Source organism: Ursus maritimus (assembly GCF_017311325.1).
Source record: "Ursus maritimus isolate PB19 chromosome X unlocalized genomic scaffold, ASM1731132v1 scaffold_X1, whole genome shotgun sequence".
In the NCBI taxonomy this organism is placed as follows: domain Eukaryota; kingdom Metazoa; phylum Chordata; class Mammalia; order Carnivora; family Ursidae; genus Ursus; species Ursus maritimus.
The window spans coordinates 84,353,430-84,380,563 of record NW_024423319.1 but is presented as its reverse complement, the minus strand read 5'-3'; the positions used below and the strand labels follow the sequence as shown (position 1 = coordinate 84,380,563).

Genomic DNA, 27,134 nt, shown 5'->3' with positions numbered 1-27,134 from the left:
AAAAATGCAACAGCAGCAATAATAATAGCGAACACTTATATAATGTTTATACCAGGCATTGTTATAAGGGATTTATTTTTTTTTTAAAGATTTTATTTATTTATTTGACACAGAGAGAGAGAGAGCCAGTGAGAGAGGGAACACAAGCAGGGGGAGTGGGAGAGGAAGAAGCAGGCTCCCAGCGGAGGAGCCCGATGTGGGGCTCGATCCCAGAACCCTGGGATCAGGCCCTGAGCCTAAGGCAGACGCTTAACGACTGAGCCACCCAGGCGCCCCTGTTATAAGGGATTTAAAAGAAGTAACTCACTTAATTTAGAATAACCTATGAAATAGGTACCATTCATTCACATTTTTCCAGATAAGGAAAATGAGCCACGGAGAGAGTAAGTAACTTGCAAAAGGTCACTCAGCTGGTAAACAGCAGAGCCATGATTTAAATCCAGGCAGTCTGGCTTTAAACCACCGTCTGAACCCTTAAGCATGATGCTAATCTGATGCCTCAGTGGTAAAGGAAAGTCGACAAGTGCCGGGTGGAGCAGGAATGTGACTGAAAGTGCAGGGACTCAAGGCAGATACTACCCTTCAGCCTAGAAGGAAAAACCCTGGGACTTTCTGGTTGGAGTTATCCTACCTAATTCTAAAAGCGCAGAATTAAGGAATAACAAGAGAATGAAAAGAAGAAAATGCCAAGTACATGTGAAGAGGGTATCAAAACCTGCTAAAAGATCACTAACTTACGTATTAAGGGAGAGATTACATTTTTTTTCAAAAACAAATGAAGCTCAAGTTCCCAGGAAAATGTGTAGGAGCCACTTAATTCTGAAATGGAAAAAAAAAAAACCCACAAACTTGAGTCTTTCTCATATCATAGCCCGAATACCTTAAGACAGCTTCGGCTGGAACTGTGATTGCTAACTCTGGTTTTGTTAAACCCTAGGAGTATCACAGAATTTTGTTTCACATTGTTTTATAAATTAAATGTATCATAATAGTTTTTTGAGATAGGAAGTCCAGAAAAGCTGGATAAAGCAGAAAGCACATTCCAAAGGGAATCAAGAGAAGTTACTGGGCCTCAATTTTCTCACCTAAAACCCAGATTTCTTGCTTCCTCTTGCTACATCACAGATATGCACAGGATAAATTAGAGTAAAAGTAGTTTGAATTGTTTGGAAGTAATGTATTACGTAATTTAAGTTGGGTAGTTAACGCTATTTTCCAGTCCTTAGAAGTGGAAGAATTTCCATGAAAAAAGAGCCTCCAGATATCTGCAGTGAGATACCAAGATAGATCAAGTTTGTAATTCATTATTTGTTTTTAGGTAACGGTATTTCGAATTAATCATCTTTTGTCAGTTTATGTGTCTGACTACGAAATGAGAGGTAGTGAGCATCTAGAAAATTAGAAACAGATGTAGGATTATTTCTGATATTTTAAGTAACTTTGCAGTCATCACCTGGCAGTGATGTCCGTGCAATTTTCTGCTACTTTTTTATGTACGTTTCTTCTTTCTGAGGCAGCAATGAGGGCTCTGAAAAAGGATTTGCGTTTGAAACCAATTTGATGGAATAGTGGGGGATAATGTAGCTGATTGGATGAAATACTATCAGCCATTAAGACAAATTTTATAGTGGAAGAGCTGGGAAATAGTCACAGTCAAGTAAGTGAAAATTTGTAGAATATTATGTAAGTATCTGATTTTTTTTTTTTTTGGAGATCTAAGTCTGGAAAGTTATATATACTAATATGTTAACAGTTGTGGTTATTCTTAGGAACTGGATTAAGAGGAGGATTTTCTTTTCTTTTTGTAGTTATATGGATTTTACAATGAACATGTGTTGGTTCTGTAATGGGGGAAAAAGAAAACTGGGAGGGTAAAAGGAAGTATACCCAAATGGCAGTGGCACCTTTGAGCGGTAGCACCTTGGTTTGTATTTGTTTCTGTTTTTTCATTTTTCAGGTGTTCTGTGTTGAGCATATATGTATGTCACTTTTATACTTAAAAATCCAATAGGCTTTGCTACAAAAATTAAGTGGTTGAATACTTTGCATTTTTTAAAACTACTTTCATCGTTATTTTAAAAATTCATGTGTACAGAATTATAGAAATGAAGAGCAGAAATGTTTAAAAATCATCCATAACAAAAGAAAACATCCATACCATACTATATCTTGAATAATCTTTTTAGGAATCATCTTCCATTTGTTTCATCTATCATCAGATTACTTGGGTGCGAATCACAGTTCTATTATTTCATAGTTGTGTGGCCATGAGTAAGTTTCTTTACCACCCTGTGCCTTCATTTTCTCACCTGTAAAATGAGGGTAATGATCGTAGCTAGCTCATGAGAGGGTTAAATGAGCTATACATTTAAAGTGCACAAAACTGCCTGGCACACCGTAGGGCTCCCTAAATGTGGTCTGTCACTATTGCCCTGTATTATATACATTTGTATCATGCTTTTCACAGTGATTACGTGAGCTTTCCCCCATTTTATTATTTGTTATATTTAATGAACTACGCTATTTCATCCTGTGATGAATGTACCCTAGTTTACTTAACCATTCTCTTATTGGACAAACAAATTAGGCACTGCACACTCATTCTTAACCAGAACCGCCCATCTGGGAAAATCTCGTGTATGTGAAAACTTGTTAGAGCAAACACCTTGAATTAGAGTGATGAGTCAAACAAAAATCAGCATGCTGTGTCACATTTTATACAGAAAAATATTCGAATAGAAAAATGTTGTTTTAATCTCAGAAGTCCATTTTAAACTCTAAATGAAATTTTATTTTCCACAGATGGTCGGTAAAGGCTTTTTCCTAGTTCAGACAAAGGAAGTGTCAATGAAAGCCGAGGATGCTCAAAGGGTTTTTGGGGAAAAAGCACCTGACTTCCTTCCTCTTCTGAACAAAGGTACGTTCTGGATGATTGGTGTACTTGTGTGCTTATCCTCTTGACATGTGGTTCGATCGGCTCTTGCCTTTAGCATTTCTCTTACATTGCCTTCTCTTTTTTGTTTGTTTTATGTTGTTTTTCCTATTACTATTCAAAAATGTCAAAATTTCACATCATTCAAAAATTCCTATATAACTAACTAAGCATTAGGTTTTCTTTCCTATTTTGTCACCTTCGTACTTGAAAGTCACCCTCTATTATTATATATTTTGTTATTTTAATTATTATTTTATTGTTGTATTATTATACTTTGATGAGTGACTGTTTCGTTCTCCCTGCCCAGAGTTACAAAGTACTTCATAAGGATTCTTTCTGCCTTCAGTGGGCTTTGACCATACTGGAAAGGAAATAAGAAATACAAATAAAATGGTATACTATTTTATGTATTTAATGTGATTGATTAACTTCTCATGCATAATCAGAATTGTTTTCCCCGGTGGGCAAATGCCACCAACAAATTTCAGATACTGGAAATATGTCTGCAAACAGAGGAACTGGAATTCATGTGCCCTCCGGAAGGGTTATGTCTGTCTGTATGTATTTGAGGGTATACTGATTCTAGAGCACAGAGTTCTGTTTATCTGTCAGAGCAGGGACATTGTTTGCTCAAGGCTCATCAGGCTTTTCTTTACTGGCCTGAGCAAATATGTGTAGTAATATGCAATGCTGATTTGGGTATACCCTAAAAAGATGGTACGTCTGCATTTACATGCTTTTAATGTATGAATTATAATAACTGCAAAACCTATATGAAAATGTTGGAGGAGGGGCGCCTGGGTGGCTCAGTCGGTTAAGCGTCGGACTCTTGATTTTGGCTCAGGTCATGATCTCAAGGTTGTGAGACTGAGCCCCACATCCAGCTCCGTGCTCAGCGGGGAGTCTGCTTGAGAGTCTTTCCCTCTCCCTCTGCTCCCCATGCTCGCTCTCTCTCAAATAAATAAATAAATCTTTAAAAAAAAAAAAGAGAGAATGTTGAAGGATTGTTGGGATCATTTTAATAACTAATGCTGGGTATAACTCAGCCATTAATACAGTCTTTCTTTCTCTTTTTAAGGTTTTTTAAAGATTTTATTTATTTATTTGTCAGCGAGAGGGGGCGCTCGCGAGAGAGCACGAGAGCACAAGCAGGGGGAGTGGCAGGCTAGGGTCTGGATCCTAGGACTCTGGAATCATGACCTGAGCTGAAGGCAGGTGCTTAACCGACGGAGCCACCCAGGCGTCCCAATACAGTATGTCATATACCTTTGTGGTTATTGTAGCAGTATGAAAGACTTGCTCTAACCCAGTGTGTGAATCTGTTCTAGAATATGTATTGGAAATTATGACCTGGCTCCTTTTTTTCATTTGAAGTATAATTAACATACAGTGTTACATTAGTTTGAGGTGTACAATGTAATGATTCAACAATTCTGTACATTTCTCAGTGCTCATCAAGATAAGTGTACTCTTAATCTCTTTTATCTATTTAATCCCTCTCCCCACCCACCTCCCCTCTGGCGACTACCAGTTTTCTGTATTTAAGAGTCTGGTTTTTTGTCTTTTTTTTCCCCTTTGTTTTGTTTCTTAAATGCCACATATGAGTGAAATCATGGGGTAGTTGTCTCTCTCTGGCTGACTTATTTCATTAGTATTATACCCTCTAGTTTCATCCATGTTGCAAATGGTAAGATTTCATTCTTGTTATGGCTGAGTAATATTCCATTTTATATATATATATATTTTATATATATATTTTATATATATATCCATTTATATATATATATATATATACACACACACACACACACACACACACACATACACACACATGCCTTGTTTATCCATTCATCTATGGATGGACGTGGCTTGCTTCCCTGTCTTGGCTATTGCAAATAATGCTGAATTGCACATAGGGGTGCATATATCTTTTCAAATTAGTGATTTCACTATGGTATTTGTCTTTCTCTGACTTATTTTGCTTAGCGTTATACTCTTTAGCTCCATCCATGCTGTTTCAAATGGCAAGATTTTGTTCTTTTTATGGCTGAATAATATTCCATTTTACACACACACACACACACACACACACCCCACATCTTATTTATCCATTCATCTATTGATGCACACTTGGGCAGCTTCCATAATTTGCCTGTTGTAAATAATGCTGCTGTAAACGTAGAGGTGCATGTATCCCTTTGAATTAGTGTTTTTGTATTTTTCAGGTAAATATTGCAAAACTGCAATTACTAGATTATAGGGTAGTTGTACTTTTAACCTTCTGAGAAATCTCCATACGGTCTTCCACAGTGGCTGCACCAGTTTGCTTTCCCACCAGCAGTACACGAGGGATCCTTTTTCTCCACATCCTAACCAGCACTTTGTTATTTCTTGTGTTTTCGATTTTAGCCATTCTGACAGGTGTGAGGTGGTATCTCATTGTGGTTTTGATTTGCATTTCCCTGATGATGAGTGATGGTGAGCATCTTTTCATGTGTCTGTTGGCCATCTGGATGTCTTCTTTGGGAAAATGTCTGTTGAGGTCCTCTGCCCATTTTGAATTGGATTATTTGTTTTTTTGCTGTTGAGTTGCATAAGAGCTTTATATATTTTGGATATTCACCCTTTATCAGATATTCATTTGCAGATATCTTCTCCCATTCAGTAGGTTGCCTTTTTACTTCTTTGCCTTTGTTTTTCTTGCCTGAGGAAACATGCCTAGAAAAATGTCTCTGCGGCCAATGTCAAAGAAATTACAGTCTGTGTCTTCTACTGGTTTTATGGTTTCAGGTCTCACCTTTAGATCTTTCGTTCATTTTGAATTTATTTCTGTGTATGGTGTAAGAAAGTGGTCCAGTTTCATTCTTTCACATGTAGCTAACCAGTTTTCCCAACACCAGTTGTTGAAGAGACTTTTTCCACACTGTATATACATTCTTGCTTCCTTTGTCATAGATTAGTGGACTATGTCAGTGTGGGTTCATTTCTGGACTCTATTCTGTTCCATTGATCTATGTGTCTGGTTTTGTGCCAGTACCACGCTGTCTTGATTAGCTACAGCTTTGTAGTGTATGTTGAAATCTGAGATGGAGATACCTCCAGCTTTATTCTTCTTTTTCAAGATTGCTTTGGCTACTCAGGGTCTTTTGTAGCTTCATACAAATTTTAAGATTATTTGTTCTAGTTCTGTGAAAAATGTTGTTAGTATTTTGATAGGGATTGCATTAAATCTGTAGATTGCTTTGAGTAGTATGGACATTTTAACAATATCGGTTCTTCCAGTCCACGAGCATGGCATATCTTTCCATTTGTCTGTTTCGTCTTCAGTTTCTTTCATCGGTGTTTTATAGTTTGCAGAGTATAGATGTCTTGGCTCCTTTGATGCAGCTGTTTTGACATGGGAGCATTCTGATGGAACCTTGAAAACAAGCCTTTAAACTCTCAACAGGTTTCAGAAATTGAATCAAGTAATAAGTGTAATGGACATCCTAGCCTGTGAGATTAGGAATGAAGTAAGTATATGAGTAGGTCTAAATTAGTGATTTATGTGCTCATACAATGTTGTGGAGTGGTTTCATAGAAATGCTCCAACCCCAGATATAATATCTGTGTTTAAGTAACACAACATTCCACATGGAAGAAGTGAAAGTAGAACTAAAAAAGTAGGGGCGCCTCTAAGCGTCTGCCTTCGGCTCAGGTCACGATCCCAGGGTCCTGGGATCGAGCCCCACACCGGGCTCTCTGCTCAGCGGGGAGCCTGCTTCTCCCTCTGCCTCTGCCTGCTGCTCTGCTTACTTGGGTGCGCACATGCGCTGTCTCTCAAATAAATAAATAAAATCTTTTAAAAAATAAAATAGAACTAAAACCAATGGGCAGATGTTACAGGAATTTCAGCAAATAAACATCATATAATTAACTTTTAAAACCAGAGATACCATAGGAAGTACTCAAAGACTAAGGAGGGCATGCCAAAAGATTACAGGAGCAGGCTTAAATCCGTTTCCACTGGCCAAATTTGGGATAATTTAGGCATCACAAAGAAAAATGAAGGGAATTGATTTAACAACAGAAATCCATGCAACTGTAGTGATAATAAAAAGGGGGGAGGGGGAAATAAAGGAAAGCTCTTCTGCTCTTTACAGAATATTGTGAGCTGCATTTATTAGCTAAATTTTTAGCCTAAATTTCCTTTCTTTCTGATAAACTAGAAGTGAAGTCTCAGCTTGATTAGATTCAAATTAAGTATTTTGGGGACGAACTCTTCATAGGTGATGTTGTGTATTTCTTACTCATCGCATCAGGAAAAGCACAATGTCAGGCTGGCCCGCCTTCAGTGATGCTAAGTTCGATGACAGTGATCACCAGATCTCTGCTGTAAGGGTCCATTTCCCCTTTGAAGGAGAATGTACAAATATCGTATTTCTTAGCAACTTTCACCCCAGTAATTTCAGCTTCCACTGATAATCTTTATCTGAATTCATTATTACCTTGGGGATTGGAAGATGGTGATTTCCAAAGTCTTTACAGAATACTTTGTTATTTATTGTGTTTTTGATTTTAGCCACTCTGACAGGTGTGAGGTGGTATCTCATTGTAGTTTTGATTTGTATTTCCCTGGTGATGAGTGATGTTGAGCATCTTTTCATGTGTCTGTTGGCCATCTGGATGTCTTCTTTGGGAAAATGTCTGTTGAGGTCCTCTGCCCATTTTCAATTGGATTATTTGGTTTTTTGCTGTTGAGTTTTGTAAGAGCTTTATATATTTTGGATATTCACCCCTTATCAGATATTCATTTGCAAATATCTGTAAATATACTGTAGCTCACAGTATTCTGTAAAGACTTTGGAAATCACCATCTTCCAATCCCCAAGGTAATAATGAATTCAGATAAAGATTATCAGTGGAAGCTGAAATTACTGGGGTGAAAGTTGCTAAGAAATACGATATTTGTACATTCTCCTTCAAAGGGGAAATGGACCCTTACAGCAGAGATCTGGTGATCACTGTCATCGAACTTAGCATCACTGAAGGCGGGCCAGCCTGACATTGTGCTTTTCCTGATGCGATGAGTAAGAAATACACAACATCACCTATGAAGAGTTCGTCCCCAAAATACTTAATTTGAATCTAATCAAGCTGAGACTTCACTTCTAGTTTATCAGAAAGAAAGGAAATGTGGGGCTGTGTTGAATGACACTATGAGGAAATGATGATTCAGATCCAAAAAAGAAGGCTTTCTACAAGACAACTGGCCAGAACTCTTCAGATAGTGTCCTGGAAAAGAAACAAAAATGACGGGGGACTATTGTGGATTGAAAGAAACATAACAACCAAGTACAATGAATGAACCTTCATTGGATTGGGATGTGGTGGACTATAAAGCTGTAAGACATTTTGGAGGAAAAGTTGGGAAGTTGGGAGATAATGTTATGGAATTACTGTTAGTATCCTTAGGTATGATAATGGTCTTGTGGTTCTGTGGGCAATTCATGCTGAAGTGTCATGATGTCTGCTACTTTCAAATGGCTCAGCAAAACAAAAATAAAAAGCATGTGTCGTGTGGGATAAAGCAAATGGGATCAAATGTTAACATTTGGAGGGCAGATGGATGTTTATGTTATTCTTTCAACTTTTCTATAATGTTTGAAATTTTTCTTTTTTTTCAAAATAAAAAATAGGGAGACGTTTTTTAGCTGCCCAACATTGCATTGACTGATATGGAATAGGGAGCAGGCTGTCAGTGGAAATACTCTAACAGGACTTGGGTTGATTGGGTCCTTATCTAAAAGTGCCCATCAGTCATTCTAAGGGGTGTTTCTCAACCTCAGCACTATTGACATTTTAGGACAGATAATTGCGGTGGGCGGGGGGGGGGGGGGGGGAGTGGCTGTCCCGTGCATTATAGAATGTTTAGCAGTATCCCTAGCTTCTACGCCCCCAGATGCCAGTAGCAGATACTCCCAGTTGTGGCAACCAAAAATTTTTCTAGATATTGCCAAATGCCCCTTGGGGGCCAAAATTGCTCCCAGGTGCAAACCACTGTTCTGAGCCAAGGATGAACTTTTTCTTTTGAAAATTCACTTTTATTTCAAATACTTTGCACCTCAGAGTCTCTAAATTTTCCTCTTCAGTTAAAGCAGTCACAGTTATTTTACTTTCAATTAATAAAGCTTTTTGTTGGCTTAGTGAGAGAATTCATTGTGTTTTCCATCTTGAGAATCTTCTAAACCTGACTAATCCTCAGAACCATCTAGGGTGCTTTTAAAAATATAAATTTCCATCTCCCACCCCAGAAAGACTCATTTAAAAATTTCTGAGATATACCCTTGGAATCTGCTTTTTACTTTTTTTTCATTTTTTAAAAGATTTTATTTATTTGACGTGCGCACACACACACAGAGCACAAGCGGGGGAGTGGCAGAGGGAGAGGGAGAAGCAGGCTCCCCACTGAGCAGGGAGCCTGACGTGGGGCTTGATCCCAGGGTTGGGTTCCTTTGTTTTAGAGGGTCATTCATTCATTTATTCAATAAACATAGATGAAATCTGAGAAGTAGTGGAAGAGTCCAATGATAGAGGGGCCTTGTAGGCCTTTGGCTTCTAGTCTTAGCTGAGAAGGTACTAGATTTTTTTTGAAGTTTAGCTCACATATAACATATTAGTTTCAGACGTACAATATAATGATTCGGTATTTGTGTATATTGTGAAATTATCACCACAATAACTCTAGTTAACGTCTGTCACCATATGTAGTTACAAAATTCTTTTTCTTACAATGAGGACTTCCACAGTCTACTCTCTTAGCACCTGTGAAATATGTGATGCGGTATTATCAACTGTAGTCACCATCCTGTGCATTATTTCCCCATGACTTACGTATTTTATAAGTGGCAGCTTGTACCTTTTGACCCCCTTCACCCATTTTGCCCACCCCTCACCCTACACGTCTCTGGCAACTACCACTCTGTTCTCTATAAGTTACTTGTAAGTTTAGGTTCTCTATAAGTTACCTATTAAGTCTCTGTTACCTATAAGTTTAGGGTTTTTTGTTTTTGTTTCTTCAGATTCCACATATAAATGAGATTATATGGAATTTATCTTTCTGTGACTTATTTCGCCTAGCACTATGCCTTCAAGGTCCATCCATGTTGTTGCAAATGGAAAAGTTTCCTCTTTATGGTTGAGTAATAGTCCATTGTGTGTGTATGTGCATGTGTGTGTAAATATGTCACATTTTCATTATCCATTCACAGACATCAGTGGTTGTTTCCATATCTTGGCTATTGTAAATAATGCAGTGATCATGAGAATACATATATCTTTTCAGGTTAGCGTTTTCATTTTCTTCACACACATACCCAGTAGTAGAATTGCTGGATCATATTGTAGTTCCGGTTTTAACTTTTTGAGGAACTTCCATACTGTTTTCTATAGTGGATGCACCAATTTACATTCCTACCAAGAACACACAAGGTTTCTTTTTTTTCCACATCCTCGCCAACATTTGTTGTTTCTTATCTTTTTGATGATAGCCATTCTAACAGGTGTGAGATGATCTATCTCATCATGGTTTTGAGATTTGCGTTTCCCTGATGATTAGTGATGTTGAGCACCTTTTCACGTACCTGTTGTCTATCTGTATGTCTTCTTTGGAAAAATGTCTGTTCATATCCTCTACCTATTTTTTTAAGTGTGCTCCACGTGGAGCCCAACACGGGGCTCAAACTCACAACCGTGAGATCAAGACCTGAGCTGAGATCAGAAGTCGGACGCTTAACTGACTGAGCCACCCAGGCACCCCCTCTGCCCATTTTTTCATCAGATTGTTTGGTGGGGTTTTTTTCTATTGAGTTTTATGAGTTCTTTATATATTTTGAATATTAACCCCCTACCAGATTTCAGATTTACAAATATGTTCTCCCATTCTGTTGTGTTTTTTTTAAAGATTTATTCATTTTAGAGAGAGAGTGCGCATGCCAGTGGGAGGAGGGTCAGAGGGAGAAAAATCTCAAGCAGACTCCCCGCTGAGCACAGAGCCCAACTCATGACCTGTGAGATCATGACCTGAGCCGGAACCAAGAGTTGGACACTTAACTGACTGAGCCGCCCAGGTGCCCCATGTTTTTTTTAAAGCTCTAGGCCCAACATGGGGCTTGAACTCATGACTCCAAGATCAAGAGTTAGTTACATGTTCTATTGACTGAGCCACCCAGGTGCCCCTCAGTTTTTTTTTAAATAAACTTTTTATATTGGAATAATTTTATATTATTATTGGAATAATTTTAATTTTAGTTTTATAGAAGAATTGCAAAGGTAGTACAGAGAGCTCCCGTATACTATTTATCCAGCATCCCCTAATGTTAGTATACGATACATTTATCAAAACTAAGAAATTTACACTGGTAAAATACTATTAACTTAAACTATAGTCTTTATTCAGATTTCACCAGTTTTTCCAGTTATGTCCTTTTTCTGTTCCAGAATTCAATTTAAAATCCCATGTTGCATTTAGTTGTCCTGTCTCTTTAATCTCCTCTAATCTGTGATATAGTTCCTCGTCTTTCCTTGTTTTTCATGACCTTGAAATATTTTCACAGCACTGGTAAGTTGTTTTGTAGAATGTACCTCAATTTGGGTTTCTCTGATGTTTTCTCTGGTTAGATTGAGGTTTGGGGGGAAGAGGTGAAATGCCCTTCTCACCACATCACATCCGGGGGTACAGGATATCCACATGACTTATCACTGGGGCAATGACCATAGTGACTTGTTTCAGGTGTTATCTGCCAGGTTTCCCAAACACTGTAAAGTTCCTGCTTTTTCCTTTTCACACTTTGTTCTTTGGAAGTTGAGTCACTGAGACCAGCTCACACTCAAGGCAAGGAGAATTAAGCTATACCTCGTGGAGAGGCTAGTACTACTCACATTATTTGGAATTCTTCTGTAAGAAATATTTGTCCCTTCTCCCCCATTTACTTACTCAATCATTTATTTCTGTCAGTAGAGACTCACGAATATGCATTTTATTCTTTGGGTTATAATCCAGTACTATCAAATTGTTCCAGTTTTAGCCATTGAAAGTTCTTTTAGGTTGGTTCCTCTGTCATTTTGACACGCCTTTTTCTTTCTTTCTTTCTTTCTTTCGCATTATTATGCTGGATAGGACTTCCACTATCATGTTGTATAGAATAGTGAGAAGAGGATATTCTTGTCCTGTTACTGATTTCAGAATTCAGTCTCACCATAAAGTGTTCAATCTAACTGTAAAGAATGATGTTTATTATAAGATTCTCATATATACCTTTTATTAGGCTAAGGGAGTTTTATTCTGTCCCTGGTTTGTTGAGCTTTTATTATGCATAGGTGTTGAATTTTGTTGATTTTTTTTCTGAATTTATTGAGATAATATGTTTTTTATTATTTAGTCATTTAATCTGGTGAATGACTTGTTAATTTTGAATGTTGAACCAGCCTTGTATTCCTGAGATGAACCCCTTGATCATGATATATTATCTCTTTAATATATCGCCAAATTCAATTTGCTAATATTTTATTGAAGATTGTTGCATCTTTGTTCATGAGGGACATTGGTGTGTAGTTTTCTCATAATATTTTTGCTGGCTTTGATATTAGGGTAACGCTGGCCTCATAAAATGAGTTGGGATGTATCCTTCCTTTTCTATGATCTTGAATAAATTTTAGAGAATGGGTATCATTCCTTCTTTAAATGTGTGGTAGAACTCACCAATGAAATCATCTGGGCCTGGAGATTTGGGGAGAAAGATTTTTAGCTGTAAGTTTAATTTACTTATTAAATTATTTACTTATAGGACACTCAGGGCTCTCTTTTTGAATGAATTTTGATAGTTTTTGTCTTTTAGGGAACGGTTTCATTTCATCTAAGTAACCAAATTTATGGACATGGAGTTGTTTATAGTATTTCTTTATTCCTACTAACATCTGTGGGATCAATAGTGATGTCCCACTAATATTCCTGCTCTAGGTAATTTGAGTCCTCTCCCTCTCCTATCAGCTTGGATAAAGGTTTATTGTTTTATTGAGAATTTCAAAGAAGCAGCTTTTTGTTTCGTTGATTTTCTCTATTGTTTTTCTCTTTTCAATTTTATTATTTTCTGTTCAACTATTTACTCTCCCTTCCTTTACTTGTTTTACATTTGATTTGCTTTTCTTTCTCTGGTTTCTTAAGATTTAAGATAAGATTACTGATTTTAGGTATTTCTTCTTTTCTAATACAGTTGCTTTTCATTATTCACAGTAGTTATATTCTGTAAAGTCACTGTGAACACTGAATTAATGAGTACTGAGCTCCTGCTCCTAGGAGAAATACGGGGTTAAGTTCCTGCCAAGTCTCTGGTCATAACATTTTTGTCAATCAATCCATACGTCATCTTTTGTATGTTTGTTTCTGTTTATTTTTTTCTTTTTTTTAAAGATTCTATTTATTTATTTACTTTATTTTAGAGAAAGAGAGCTCACACGCATGAGCTGGGGGGAGGAGCAAAGGGGAANNGAAAGAGAAGGGGAAGGAATCTCAGGCAGACTCCGCACTAAGTGTGGAGCCTGACTGGGGTCTCGATCTTACGACTCGGAGATCGTGACCTGAGCTGAAACCAAGAGTCAGATGCTTAACCAACTGAGCCACCCAGGCATGCCTGTCTGTTTCTGTTTAAAGACCTCTTACTCAGTATATATTATTGATTCATTAGCATTGAACTCAAAGCCAACAGCACTATAACTCTTGCCTAAATGAAGCTTATGTAACAGGTATTTTCTCTGAAAGGCATATCACAGCCTTCCTAAACTTAGGAACATTAGACAGCGTTTTTGCACTATGTTTGGGGGCCATTCTAAACAGCAAAACCACTAACAAAACCCACAAAATGTGGAAAACTTTGCACTAAAACTGTGAAAAGGATGCTTGCTTACAGTAGGAGGGCTGAAACAAGAAGGGAGAGGAACACTTTGTTCAACTTCATCTAGGAAATATGTGTGTCTGGCAACTCCCATTTTTTTGCTGTTCTGTGTTTCTCTGTGAATGACCATGAGAAGACTTCAAGTATTCATTTTGGGGTTACAGATAAATGTTACCAAGTTGGCAAATTTGCCAATGAGGAATCTGTGAATAGTGAGGATCAACTGTATATGTATTCAATGTTAAAAAGTTTCCTTTAAGTACCGCTTTAACTGCATCCTGCAGATTTTGACATATATTTGTATTTAATTCAGGCTTTGGCAAAATATGGCTCACTCTATTTTTTATAAGTGAAGTTTCATTGGATCATTCTTTTATCTCTCATGTTTTGCTGTTTATACTACAACAGCAGAGTTGATTAGTAGTGATAGACACCATATGGCCCACAAAGCCTAAAATATTTCCTATCTGGCCCTTTACAGAAAAAGTATGTTGACCCCTGCTGTAGTTCAGAATTTGTTTAGTTTGCCTTGAGACTTTTTACTTGATTCATTGATGTAGATGCATATTGTTTAATTTCCAAACATTTGGACATTGTTGAGATGTATTTCTGTTATTTCTAAGTTAAAGCTGTTATGGTCCAAAACCACACGTTGTATGATTTCTGCTTTCTTTAATTAGATATAGCCCATCTTGGCGAACGTTCTGTTTGTACGCAAGAAGAATGTATAATCTGTTGTTGTTGTTGTTGTTGTTGTTTGGTGGAATATTCTACAAATGTCTCGTAGGTCAGTTTGGTTCATAGTGCTAGTCAGTTCGTCTATGTCTTTACTGATTTTCTGCCTACTTCTTCTGTGAATTAATGAAAGAGGAGGGTTGAAGTTTCCAACATTAACTGGATTTGTCTATTTCTCTTGTCAGATCCTATTAGATTTTGTCTTGTAAATTGTCAAACTCTGTTGTTAGATGCATACACATTTAGGATCGTCTTCTTGGAGAATCCTTTATCATTATGTAATGTCCCTCTTTGTCTCTGATACCTTCCTTGTTCTGAAATCTACTTTGTCTGAAATATAGCTATCCCAGCTTCCATTTGGCTCTTTAATGTCTCACCATATATCCTTATCCCCTTTCTTTTAATTTATTGAAGTCTGTATATCTAAAGTGAGTTTTTAGGGGTGCCTGGGTGGCTCAGTCAATTAAGCCTCCATCTCTTGATTTCAGCTCAGGTCCTGATCTCAGGGTCATGAGATGGAGCCCCATGTCAGGCTCCGTGCTCAGCGTAGAGCCTGCTTAAGATTCTCTCCCTCTCCCTCTACTTCTCCTCTCTCTGTCTCTCTCTCTCTCTCTCTCTCACTGTCTCCCTCTCTCTCACACACAGACACGCAATTTTTTTAATTAAAAAAAATTTAAATGTGAGTTTTTAAAAGTGAGTTTTTGTAGATAGCACATACTTGGTTCTTCCTTTTCAATTCAGTCTGACAATCTCTGTCTTTTAACAGTTGTGTTTAGACCATTCACATTAAAAGAGATGGATATAGTTGGATCAACATCTACCATCTTTTTAAATTTAGATTTCAGTTCACATACAGTGCAATATTGGTTTCTGGGGTAGAAATCAGTGATTCATCATTTATATACAACACCCAGTGCTCATCATAACAAGTGCCCCCTTTGATCCCCATCACCCATCTAGCTCATCCCCCACCCACCTCCCTCCATCAACCCTCAGTTTGTTCTCTGTTAAGATTCTCTTATGGCTTGTTTCCCTCTCTCCTTTTTCCCCCTTTCCTGTATGTTCATCTGTTTTCTTTCGTATATTCCACGTGAGTGAGATCATATGGTATTTGTCTTTCTCTGACTGACATATTTCACTTAGCAGAATACACTCTAGCTCCATCCACATCATTGGCAATGGCAAGATTTCATTTTTGATGGCTGAGTAATATTCCATTGTATATACATATACCACATCTTCTTTATCCATTCATCAGTCGTTGGACAGTTGGGCTCTCTCCATAGTTTGGCCATTGTTGATAATGCTGCTATAAACATCAGGATGTATGCATCCCTTCAAATCTGTATTTTTGTATCCTTTGGGTAAATACCTGGGAGTGCAGTTGCTGGATCATAAGTTAGTTCTATTTTTAACATTTTGGGGAACCTCCATACTGTTTTCCGGAGTGGCTGCACCAATTTGCATTCCCAGAGGTGTAAGAGGGTTCCCCTTTCTACACATCCTCGCCAATACCTGTTGTTTCGTGTGTTGTTAATTTTAGCCATTCTGACAGGTGTGAGGTGGTATCTCATTGTGTTTTGATTTGTATTTCCCTGATGCTGAGTGATGTTGAGCGTCTTTGCATATGTCTGTTGGCCATCTGGATGTCGTCTTTGGAAAAGTGTCTATTCGTGTCTTCTGCCCATTTCTTAACTGGACTATTTGTTTTTTGGGTGTTGAGTTTGATAAGTTCTTTATAGATTTTAGATATTAGCCCTTTATCAGATATGTCATTTGGAAATATCTTCTCCCACTCCATAGGCTACCGTTTAGTTTGTTGATTGTTTCCTTCACTGTGCAGAAGCTTTTTATCTTGAAGTCCAAATAGTTCATTTTTGCTTTTGTTTCCCTTGCCTCCGGCAACATGTCTAGTAAGAAGTTGCTATGGCCGAGGTCAAAAAAGTTTCTACCTGTGTTCTCTTCTAGGATTTTGCTGGTTTTCTGTCTTACATTTAGGTCTTTCACCCGTTTTGATTTTTTTTTTTTTTTTTTTGGTGTATGGCGTAAGGAAGTGGTCCAGTTTCATTCTTTTGCGTATTGCCGTCCAGTTTTCCCAGCTCCATTTATTGAAGAGACTGTCTTTTTTCCATTGGATATTCTTTCCTGCTTTGTCGAAGATTCACTGACCATATAGTTATGGGCCCATTTCTGGGTTCTCTGTTCTGCTCCATTGATCTATGTGTCTGTTTTTGTGCCAGTACCATACTGTCTTGATGACTACAGCTTTGTAATAAAGCTTGAAATCCAGAATCGTGATCCTGCCAGTTTTGTTTTTCTTTTTCAGAATTGCTTTGTCTGTTTGGGTCTTTTGTGGTTCCATACAAATTTTAGGATTATTTGTTCTAGCTCTGTGAAAAATGCTGGTGGTATTTTGATAGGGATTGCATTAACTGTGTAGATTGCTTTGGGTAGTAGACATTTTAACAATGTTTGTTCTTCCAGTCCATGAGCATGGGAATGCTTTTCCATTTCTTTGTGTCTTCTTCAATTTCCTTCATAAGTGTTTATAGTTTTCAGAGTACTGATCGTTCACTTTTAGTCAGGTTTATTCCCAGGTAGCTTACTGGTTTTGGTGCAATTGCAAATGGGATCAATTCCTTGATTTCTTTTTCTGCTGCTTCATTATTGGTGTATAGAAATACAACAGATTTCTTTTTTTAACGGAATATTACCAAATATTTTAATATATAAAAATAATTGTACACCATGAACAAGTGGGATTTGGTCCAGGCATACGAGCCTGGTTCCCAGCATAGTAAAAACAATCTTGAAAGACAAAATTAGAGGACTTATACCTTCCGATTTTAAAATGTACTACAAGGCTACAGTAATTAAGAGAGTGTGGTACTGACATAAAGGTAGACATATTGACCAGTAGAACAGAATTGAGAGTCTATAAATCTTTATATTTATGGTAAATTGATTTTTTACAAAGCTGTTTAGGCAATTCAGTGAGGGAAGGATTGTCTTTTCTACAAATGGTGCTGGGTCATTTGGATAGCCACATGTAAAAAGATGGATTTAGACCCTTCATACATATGCAAATAATTAATTCAAAATGGATGATAGGTCTAAATACAAGAGTTGAAACTGACCTCTACCTCTGAAACCAATAATACATTATATGTTCATTCAATTTAAGTAACTAAATAAACTAAAAAAGAAATGCAGCAGATTTCTGCACATTGATTTTTGATAGAAAATTTTTCTTTCCTATCGAAAAGTAGAAAATCAACTTTTCTAAATTCATGTATTAGTTCTAGCAATTTTTTGGTAGACTCTCAGGATTTTTACATAGAGTATCATGTCATCTGCAAATAGTGAACGCTTGACTTCTTCCTTGCCAATTTGGATGCCTTTTATTTCTTTTTGTTGTCTGATTGCTGAAGCTAAAACTTCCAGTACTATGTTAAATAGTAATGGTGAGAGTGAACATCCTTGTCTTGTTCCTGACCCTAGGGGAGACTCTCAGTTTTTCCCCCTCGAGGATGATGTTTAGCTGTGGGTCTTTCGTATATGGCCTCTATGATGTTGAGGTATGTTCCATCTATCCCTACTTTGTTGAGGGATTTTATCAAGAAAGGATGCTGTATTTTGTCAGATGCTTTTTCTGCATCTACTGACAGGATCATATGGTTCTTATCCTTTCTTTTATTAATGTGGTGTATCACGTTGATTGATTTGTGAATGTTGAACCACCCCTGCAGCCCTGGAATAAATCCCACTTGATCATGGTGAATAATTCTTTTAATGTACTGTTGAATTTGATTTGATAGTATTTTATTGAAAATTCTCACATCCATGTTCATCAGAGATATTGGCCTATAATTCTCGTTTTTAGTGGGGTCTTTGTCTGGTTTTGGAATCAAGGTAATCTGGTTTCATAGAATAAGTTTGGAAGTTTTCCTTCCATTTCTATTTTTTGGAATAGTTTGAGAAGAATAGGTATTAGCTTTTCTTTAAATGTCTGGCAGGATTCCCCTGGGAAGCCATCTGGCCCAGAATTTCGTTTGTTGAGAGATTTTTGATTATTGATTCCATTTCTTTGCTGGGTACAGGTCTGTCCAAATTTTCTACGTTTTCCTATTTCAGTTTTGGTAGTTTATAAGTTTCTAGAAATTTGTCCATTTCCTCCAGTTTGCCCAGTTTGTTGGCTTATAATCTTTCATAGTATTCTCTTATAATCGTTTCTATTTCTGTGGTGTTGCTTGTGATCTCTCTTCTTTCATTCATGATTTTATCTGTTTGGGTCCTTTCTGTTTTGTTTTTAATAAGTCTGGCTAGGGGTTTATCAATTTTATTAATTCTTTCAAAGAACCGGCTCTTAGTTTCGTTAATCCATTTTACTGTGGTTTTTCTTGTTTTTACATCATTTATTTCTGCTCTAATCTTAATTATTTCCCTTCTTCTGCTGCTTTGGGCTTTATTTGCTGTTCCTTTCTAGCTCCTTTAGGTGTAAGGTTAGGTTGTGTATTTGAGACTTTTCTTGTTTCTTGAGGTAGGCCTGGATTGCTGTATACTTCCCTCTTAGGACTGCCTTGCTGCATCCCACAGGTTTTGGTTTGTTGCGTTTTCATTTTCATTTGCTTCCATGTATTTTTTAATTTCCTCTTTAATTTTCTGGTTAACCCATTCATTCTTTAGTAGGACGTTCTTTAACCTCCATGTATTTGAAGTTTTTCCTTTTTTTTTTGTGGTTGACTTCAGGTTTCATAATTTTGTGGTCTGAAAATATGCATGGTATGATCTCGACCTTTTGCACTTGGTTGGTTTTTTTTTTTTTTTTGAGAGAGAGAGAGAGCATTCGTGGGGGAGGGGACAGAGGGAGAGAGAATCTTAAACAGGCTCCACGCTCAGTGCGGAGCCTGATGCAGGGCTCGATCTCATGACCCTGTGGTCATGACCTGAGCAAAAATCAAGAGTCAGATGTTTAACGGACTGAGCCACCCAGGTACCCCTTTTTGTACTTGTTGAGGGCTGATTTGTGACCCAGTAGGTGATCTATTCTGGAGAATGTTCCATGTACACTCGAAAAGAATGTGTATTCTGCTGCTTTAGGATGAAATGTTCTGAATACATCTGTTAAGTCCATCTGGCCCAGGGTGTTATTCAAAGCCATTGTTTCCTTGTTGATTTCCTGCTTAGATGTTCTGTCCATTGCTGTAAGTGGGCTATTAAAGTCCCCTGTTATTATTATTATTACTGTATTATTATCAATGAGTTTCTTTATGTTTATTATTAATTGATTTATATATTTGGGTACCCTCAAGTTGGGGGTATAAATATTTACAATTAGATCTTCTTGATGGATAGACCCCTTAATTATGGTATAATGCCTTTTTTCATCTCTTGTTACAGTCTTTGTTTTAAAATCTAGTTTGTCTGATATAAGTATGGCTACTCAGGTTTTCTTTTGATGTCCATTAGCGTGATAGATGGTCCTTCATCCCCTCACATCCCATCTGCAGGTGTCTTTAGGTCTAAAATGAGTCTCTTGTAGGCAGCATATAGATATACCTTGTTTTTTTATCCATACTGATACCTATGTCTTTGATTGGAGCATTTAGTCCATTTACATTCAGAGTGATTATTGAAAGATATGAATTTAGTGTCATTGTGTTACCTGTAGAGTTGGTGTTTCTGGTGTTGTTCTCCGGTCCTTCCTAGTCTTTGTTGCTTTTGGGTTTTCTTCCCTCCACTCGAAGAGTCCCCCCTTAAAATTTCTCGTAGGGTTGGTTTAGTGGTCATGAACTCCTTTAGTTTTTGTTTGGGAAACTTTATTTCTCCTTCTATTCTGAATGACAGCCTTGCTGGATAAAGAATTCTTGGCTGCATTTTTTTTTAACCATTCAGCATGCTGAATATTTTTTGCCACTCTCTGGCCTGCGAAGTTTCTGTGGTCGGGTCTGCTGTGAACCCAATCTGTCTTCCCTTGTAGGTTAAGGGCTTTTTTTCCCTTGCTTGCAATTTTCAGGATTCTTTCCTTGTCTGTGTGTTTTGTGAATTTGACTATGATATGCCTTGACAAGCATCCACCATCTTGCTAGCTGCTTTTTGTTCCATTTGTTCTTTGTTTCTTATTACCTCTTCTTCTGGGCATTTTTTATGATTCCATTTAATCACCTCTATTATTATTTATACTACTTTTTCTAAAACTTATTTAATGTTCACCTTAGGTTTTGCAGTATGTGTTTTTAAATAATTCGAATACATCTTCTAAGAATAATACTTTACCATTGGTATATAAGGACTTAATAACATTATATTCTCAAGTCTTCCCTCCCATTTCTGTATTGTTGTTATATATTTTACTATTATATATGCTATAAGCACCCAAATACCTTGTTAATTTGTTAAAGCTTTGTTAATGCTTTAAGCTATCTGTTATTTTGGGGGCATCTGGGTGGCTCAGTCAGTTGAGCGTCCAACTCTTGATTTCAGCTCAGTTCATGGTCTTGGGGTTGTGAGCTGGAGCCCCACATCAGGCTTCATGCTTAGCAGGGAATCTGCTTGAGATGCTCTCCCTCTCCCTCTGCCCCTTCTGCTACTCCTGCACTCAGTTGCTCTCTCTCTCAAAAAAAATCTTTAAAAAATAAAATAAATTGTTATTTTTAAGGGGATAAAGAGGTATAAACTTCCAGTTATAAAATAATTAAGTCACAGGGATGAAAAGCAGTACAGCGTAGGGAATATAGTCAATAATATTATAATAACTTTGTAAGGTGACAGACGGTAACTTCACTTAATATGGTGAGCATTTTGTAATGTATATAATTGTTGAATCACTATTTTGTATACCTGAAACTAACAAAATACTCTATGTCAACTATACCTCAATGAAAATAAAAATCTGAAAAAGTCAGTTATTTTTAGAACAATTAAAAATAAAAATATAAGGTGCCTGGGTGGCTCAGTCGGTTAAGCATCTGCCTTCAGCTCAGGTCATGATCCCACCCTGGGATCGATTCCCACATCGGGCTCCCTGCTCAGCGGGGAGTCTGCTTCTCCCTCTACCTGCCACTCCCCCTGCTTGTGTGCTCTCTCTCTGTCATATGAATAACTAAAATCTTTAAAAAATTTAAAAATAAAAATATAGATCATATTTTACTGGAGGCTTTAGAGCAGAGGAATGTCATGGTCCCTTTAAAATGTAACTCTTACTGGGACACGTGGGTGGCTCAGTTGGTTAGTTGTCTGCCTTTGGCTCCGGTTGTGATCCCAGAGTCCTGGGATCCAGTCCTGCATCGGGCTCCTTGCTCAGCAGGGACCCTGCTTCTCCCTCTGCCACTCCCCTGCTTGCTCTCTCTCTCTCTCTCTCTCTCTCTCTGACAAATAAATAAAATCTTTTAAAAAAATAAAATGTAACTCTTACTAAAGGGGAAGCAGAGAGACCATGTAGGAGGCTGTTGCTGTAATCTAATTGGGACATGATAGTGACTTATTCCAAGGTCACGTTAGATAACATAGAAGGAGGGTATTAGGACATTCTGGAATCTTTTTCATTTACTTCAAAATCTCAGTTTTTCATGACAGCTCAAATATTTAATTTTTTAATTTAAATTCAACATAGTTAACATATGGTGTATTAGTTTCAGGAGTAGAATTTAGTGATTCATGGGTTGCATATAACACCCAGTGCTCCTTCTATCAAGTGCCCTCCTTAATGCCCATCACCCAGTCACCCCATCCCCCCACCCACCTCCCCTCCAGCAACCCTCAGTTTGTTCCCTATAGTTAAGAGTCTCTTATGGTTTGCCTCCCTCTCTGTTTTTATCTTATTTTTCCTCCCCTTCCCCTATGTTCATCTGTTTTGTTTCTTAAATTCCACATATGAGTGAAATCATATGGTATTTGTCTTTCTCTGACTTATTTCACTTAGCATAGTGCCCTCTGGTTCCAACCACATCATGGGAAATGGCAAGATTTCATTTGTTTTGGTGGCTGAATAATATTCCACACCACATCTTCTTTATCCATTCATCTGTTGATGGACATTTGGGTTCTTTCTATATTTTGGCTGTTGTGGACACTGCTGCTATAAACATTGGGGTGCATGTGCCCCAAAGCTACTTCAAACTATTTGATAAGATGTTCACACTAAAATACTTTTTAAAAAGTTAACCAGTGATCTTTATTGACTTCATAGTTCAGCTTGAAATAATCACAGTAATTGTAGTCAGCATCATTGTACAAGTAGGACTGCTTAAAAAGTGCATTGTTAGCATTGTAGGCTCTTTTATTTTTATTTTTATTTATTTATTTTTTAATTTTTAAAGAAGATTTTATTTATTTATTTGACAGAGAGAGAGAGTGAGCACAAGCAGGGGGAGCAACAAAGGCAGAGGGAGAAGCAGGCTCTCCACGGAGAGAGGGAGCCCAATGCGGGGCTGGATCCCAGGACCCTGGGATCATGACCTGAGCCAAAGGCAGACACTTCACTGACTGAGCCACCCAGGCGCCCCCATTTTTTTAAATTTAGGATTACCCACACATGTTAATCAAAACTGATGTACCCATCTACCTTTTTTGTTGGCATTTCTTTGTTGGTAAATTATTAGGTCACTTCCTGGAAGTTCATCATATTCTGTTTAAAGGATATCAACCAAGTTGGAACGCCTGGCTGGCTCAGTTGGTGGAACATGTGACTCTTGATCTTGGGGTCCTGAGTTCAAGCCCCACATGGAGCGAGCATAGAGCTTACAACAAAGTTGACTATCAACCAAGTTACATGCATGGGTAATTCTACCAAAGTTATGTTCCTGAATTCTAGATTATGTTCCCTTTATAGAATACAGGAACTTTCAGTAATAAATGTTTGACTTTAAAAAATGTATATATTGTATTTCCTTGTAGTGATCCTGAATAAATGTATGCTCTGTTCTACCTGAATTTAAACTTTCCGCTCTCGTAAAAACTGGAAACCCTGCTTTTATTATCAACTTTTTCTTTTTTTTTTAATTCCAGTCTTAATCTTCTGTCCCTTGTTTATTTTTTTTTTAATTTTATTTATTTATTTGACAGAGAGAAAGAGAGCACAAACAGGGGAAGTCAGGGAGGGAGAAGCAGGCTCCCTGCTGAGCAGAGAGTCTGATGTGGGGCTTGATCCCAGGACCCTGGGATCTTGACCTGAGCCAAAGGCAGATGCTTAACGCACTGAGCCACCCAGGCACCCCTCAACTTTTTCTTTTTAATTCAGTATTTATTTGGTTTAATATGCTTCTTAAAACTCTTTTTTGCCAATTTCCAAATATATTACCTCTACTCAAAAGTAGAAAGTACAATGACCTCGTGTGTACCTATCCCCTAGTTTTATCAACTTTTTGCCATACTTCAAAAAGTAATCTATAATCTCCTTTTTGCTGAAATATTTTAATCGAATTTTGATATGTGCTGTTATTTCATCCCTAAATATTTGTGTGTATCTTAAAACCAAATTAAAAACGGATGTTTTCTTAAGTAACCACAATATCACCTCTATCCTGATTAACAACAATTCCTTAATATCATCTAATACCCAGTTCATAGTCACATTTTCTTCAAATCTGAAAACATTCTTTCTGTATTTTCAGAGTTAATTTGATCCAAATTGAAAATTGGCCCACTCACTGTGTGTAGTTTTGTTATCTTATATCTCTTTTAACCAGAAACAGGTGGTCTGTCATCCTCCCACCGCCCCCGCCCTGCGACAGTTTGTTGCATGCCTTTCTCTCGTAAAAACAAAAACAAAACAAAAAACCTGGTCAGTTTTCCTGTAGTATGCATGGGTTTGTTTCATTTGTTCCTCTAGAGTTCTTATAGATCAGAAGTTAGAGCAATGCCTTCTTAAACCCAGGTTTAGTTACTTTTTTTGGCAAGAATACTTCACAGATGGTACTATTTCCTATAGTATTAAATGAGAAGGCATATAATATTCGTTGAACTTTTACTTGATTGATCAATAGGGTCAGGTAATGCTGGTCTTAGCTTTTCATCATAGGGTTTCCTGTCAGTCTTCTCTGTGGGATGCTAAAACCATTGACGATTATTGCCTGGATCCAATTATTTTTTTAAAGATTGTATGTATGTATGTATGTATGTATTTGAGAGAGAGAGTTTGTGTGCACGAATGGAGGGGAGAGGCAGAGGGAGAGGTAGAAGTCAGCTCTCTGCTGAGCAGGGAGCCTGATGCAGGGCTCAGTCCCAGGGTCCCTCAGGATCATAACCTGAGCCAAAGGCAGATGCTTTCCCAACTGAGCCACCCAGGCGCCCCAGGATCCAATTATTTTATTAGGAGTTGCAAAATGATCATTTTCTAACCATGTCACTACCTCTGCATATGTTAATGGATGTTAACAGAACTTCTCTTGTATACCAGAGCTGGTTGGTTAACTTGAAATATGCTTCGTATCAGAAAAGCAGAATAAATAAAGGGAAAATAATTAAGTATCAGTTTTCAGAGTCATGAATTGACGCATTAGCAACCTACGGTGGCGTCCAGTGAATTTTATTTGTTTCTCTCTTCTAAATATCATTTTGAGCTCATGACTTTTTATGTATTCAGTATGTCTTAAGAAATTGCAGTCAGTATTCTTTCTGATGTCAGTGTCTCTTCTTTGGCCATTGGGAGCCCCTTCAGGCTGGCTCCTGTGTCCTTTGGGTACAGCTGCATTGGCTTTTCATAGCCTCCTTGCTTTTTGACTTAACGAGATGTTCCAGGTTAATCTTATCCATTTCTGCCCCAGACAGAGAATCATGCAGTTTTCTGAGAAAATGTTCCCTAGTTCTCTTCTCTTCTTCATATGGCACCTATCTTGATCTGTACACTGTGATCCTGAAAAACTCAGACTTTGTTCTCTGTGTCCAATTGTACAGTTTACCGTTATATAGCATGCCTTTTCTATGTTTGTTGTTTATATTAAATCACGAGCCCTCAGTTCTTTCGGTGTCCAGTGTAGTGTGATCTTCTCCCTTGTTCTTGTGTCTTATCCTATGGCACATGCCTACATTCAACTTAGTATTTCATACTCATTCACCTTAGTATTTCATTGCTTAGTACTCCTTAGTCTCTGTTGCTCCGTGTTTGTTTAGTGGGTCTCTGTCTTTTTTCAAGAAATTTATAATTTTCTAGAGGTTAAGACATATCCATTACTTTAGAAGCTAAAAAGCAAATCTATTAAGGAATATAGTGATAACTGAATAAATATTCATTGAATTGAAGGACGTATTTTGCTTGGCTAACTTACAGCCACGTTTGCCAACAATTTGACACTAGTAGTGCCAACGCTGTATTTAAATCCAAGCCAGACTTAACCATAGCTCTTTACACTAGAATTTGAAGTACAGGTGGTTTAAAAGCATTCAAATTAATGTACGGGAAAGGGGGCACAAATATTCTATCCAGAGAATAAAAACTTAGCCTTTGGTTCTAGAATGTAGTTTTAAGGCACACTCAAGAAAACTACTTTCAGATGGTCATTACTTCTGGTGCCTGGCTTCAATTCCTCCTTGGCTGAGCTTCCTTATTGGTGGCCCAGAATTTGGCTGATAAGTAGGAGAATTGGAAGCAAGACTGGCTGCCTGGCAAAACCTACTTGTGGTGACTTGAGTTGCTTTCGATCCTGTTTGTCATCTTATCAACTATTTTTTGTACTGCGAAATAAGTGGACTTTTTATGGTTTTTATAGAATGAAAACCAGAAAAGTCAGACTATTTACAACACTGAAAAATGTGACCGTGGTCCTGTAATAACACTGAAGCCACCCATCCTATGATGAGGCCGTGTTCATTTGTTTTATGATTACGGTTGGTAGAAGTAGCTGAAGTGATGTGTCCCACCTGTCTACTTCCTTCTTCTTTTTCTCTTACCCCCCAAGGAAGAGGCTGGAGATTCTTTACAATATAAAGAATAAAAAGATAAATTTTAAAATAGATTTGGGGGCACCTGGGTGGCTCAGTCAGTTAAGCATCCGACTCTTGATTTCAGCTCAGGTCATGATCTCAGGGTGGTGAGATTGAGCCCCGTGTCGGGCTCCATGCTGGGTGTGGCGCCTGCTTAAGATTCTCCCTTTCCGACCTCGATGTGAGACAGGAATCCATCAAAATTCTAGAGGAGAACATAAGCAGCAACCTCTACGACATCGGCCAAAGCAACCTTTTTCATGACACATCCCCAAAGGCAAGAGAAACAAAAGATAAAATGAATTTATGGGACTTCATCAAGATTAAAAGTTTCTGCACATCCAAGGAAACAGTCAGAAAAACTAAGAGGCAGCCCACGGAATGGGAGAATATATTTGCAAATGACACTACAGATAAAGGACTGGTATCCAAGATCTACAAAGAACTTCTCAAACTCAATACACGAGAAACAAATAAACAAATCAAAAAATGGGCAGAAGATATGAACAGACACTTTTCCAATGAAGACATACAAATGGCTAACAGACACATGAAAAAATGTTCAAAATCATTAGCCATCAAGGAAATTCAAATCAAAACCACACTGAGATACCACC

The 27,134-nt window shown here is 37.6% G+C and overlaps 1 protein-coding gene across 7 annotated transcripts in view; it reads left to right on the top strand.

Moving 5' to 3' along the window:
- The window catches only part of RP2 (RP2 activator of ARL3 GTPase), a 58,771-nt gene that overhangs the window by 22,255 nt on the left and 9,382 nt on the right, over positions 1-27,134 (top strand). For all 7 annotated transcript variants that reach the window (XM_040632557.1, XM_040632579.1, XM_040632592.1 and 4 more), the window contains exon 3: positions 2,803-2,917. In XM_040632557.1, coding sequence (XP_040488491.1) covers positions 2,803-2,917 — 115 coding nt within the window. The remainder of the gene's footprint in view (positions 1-2,802; positions 2,918-27,134) is intronic.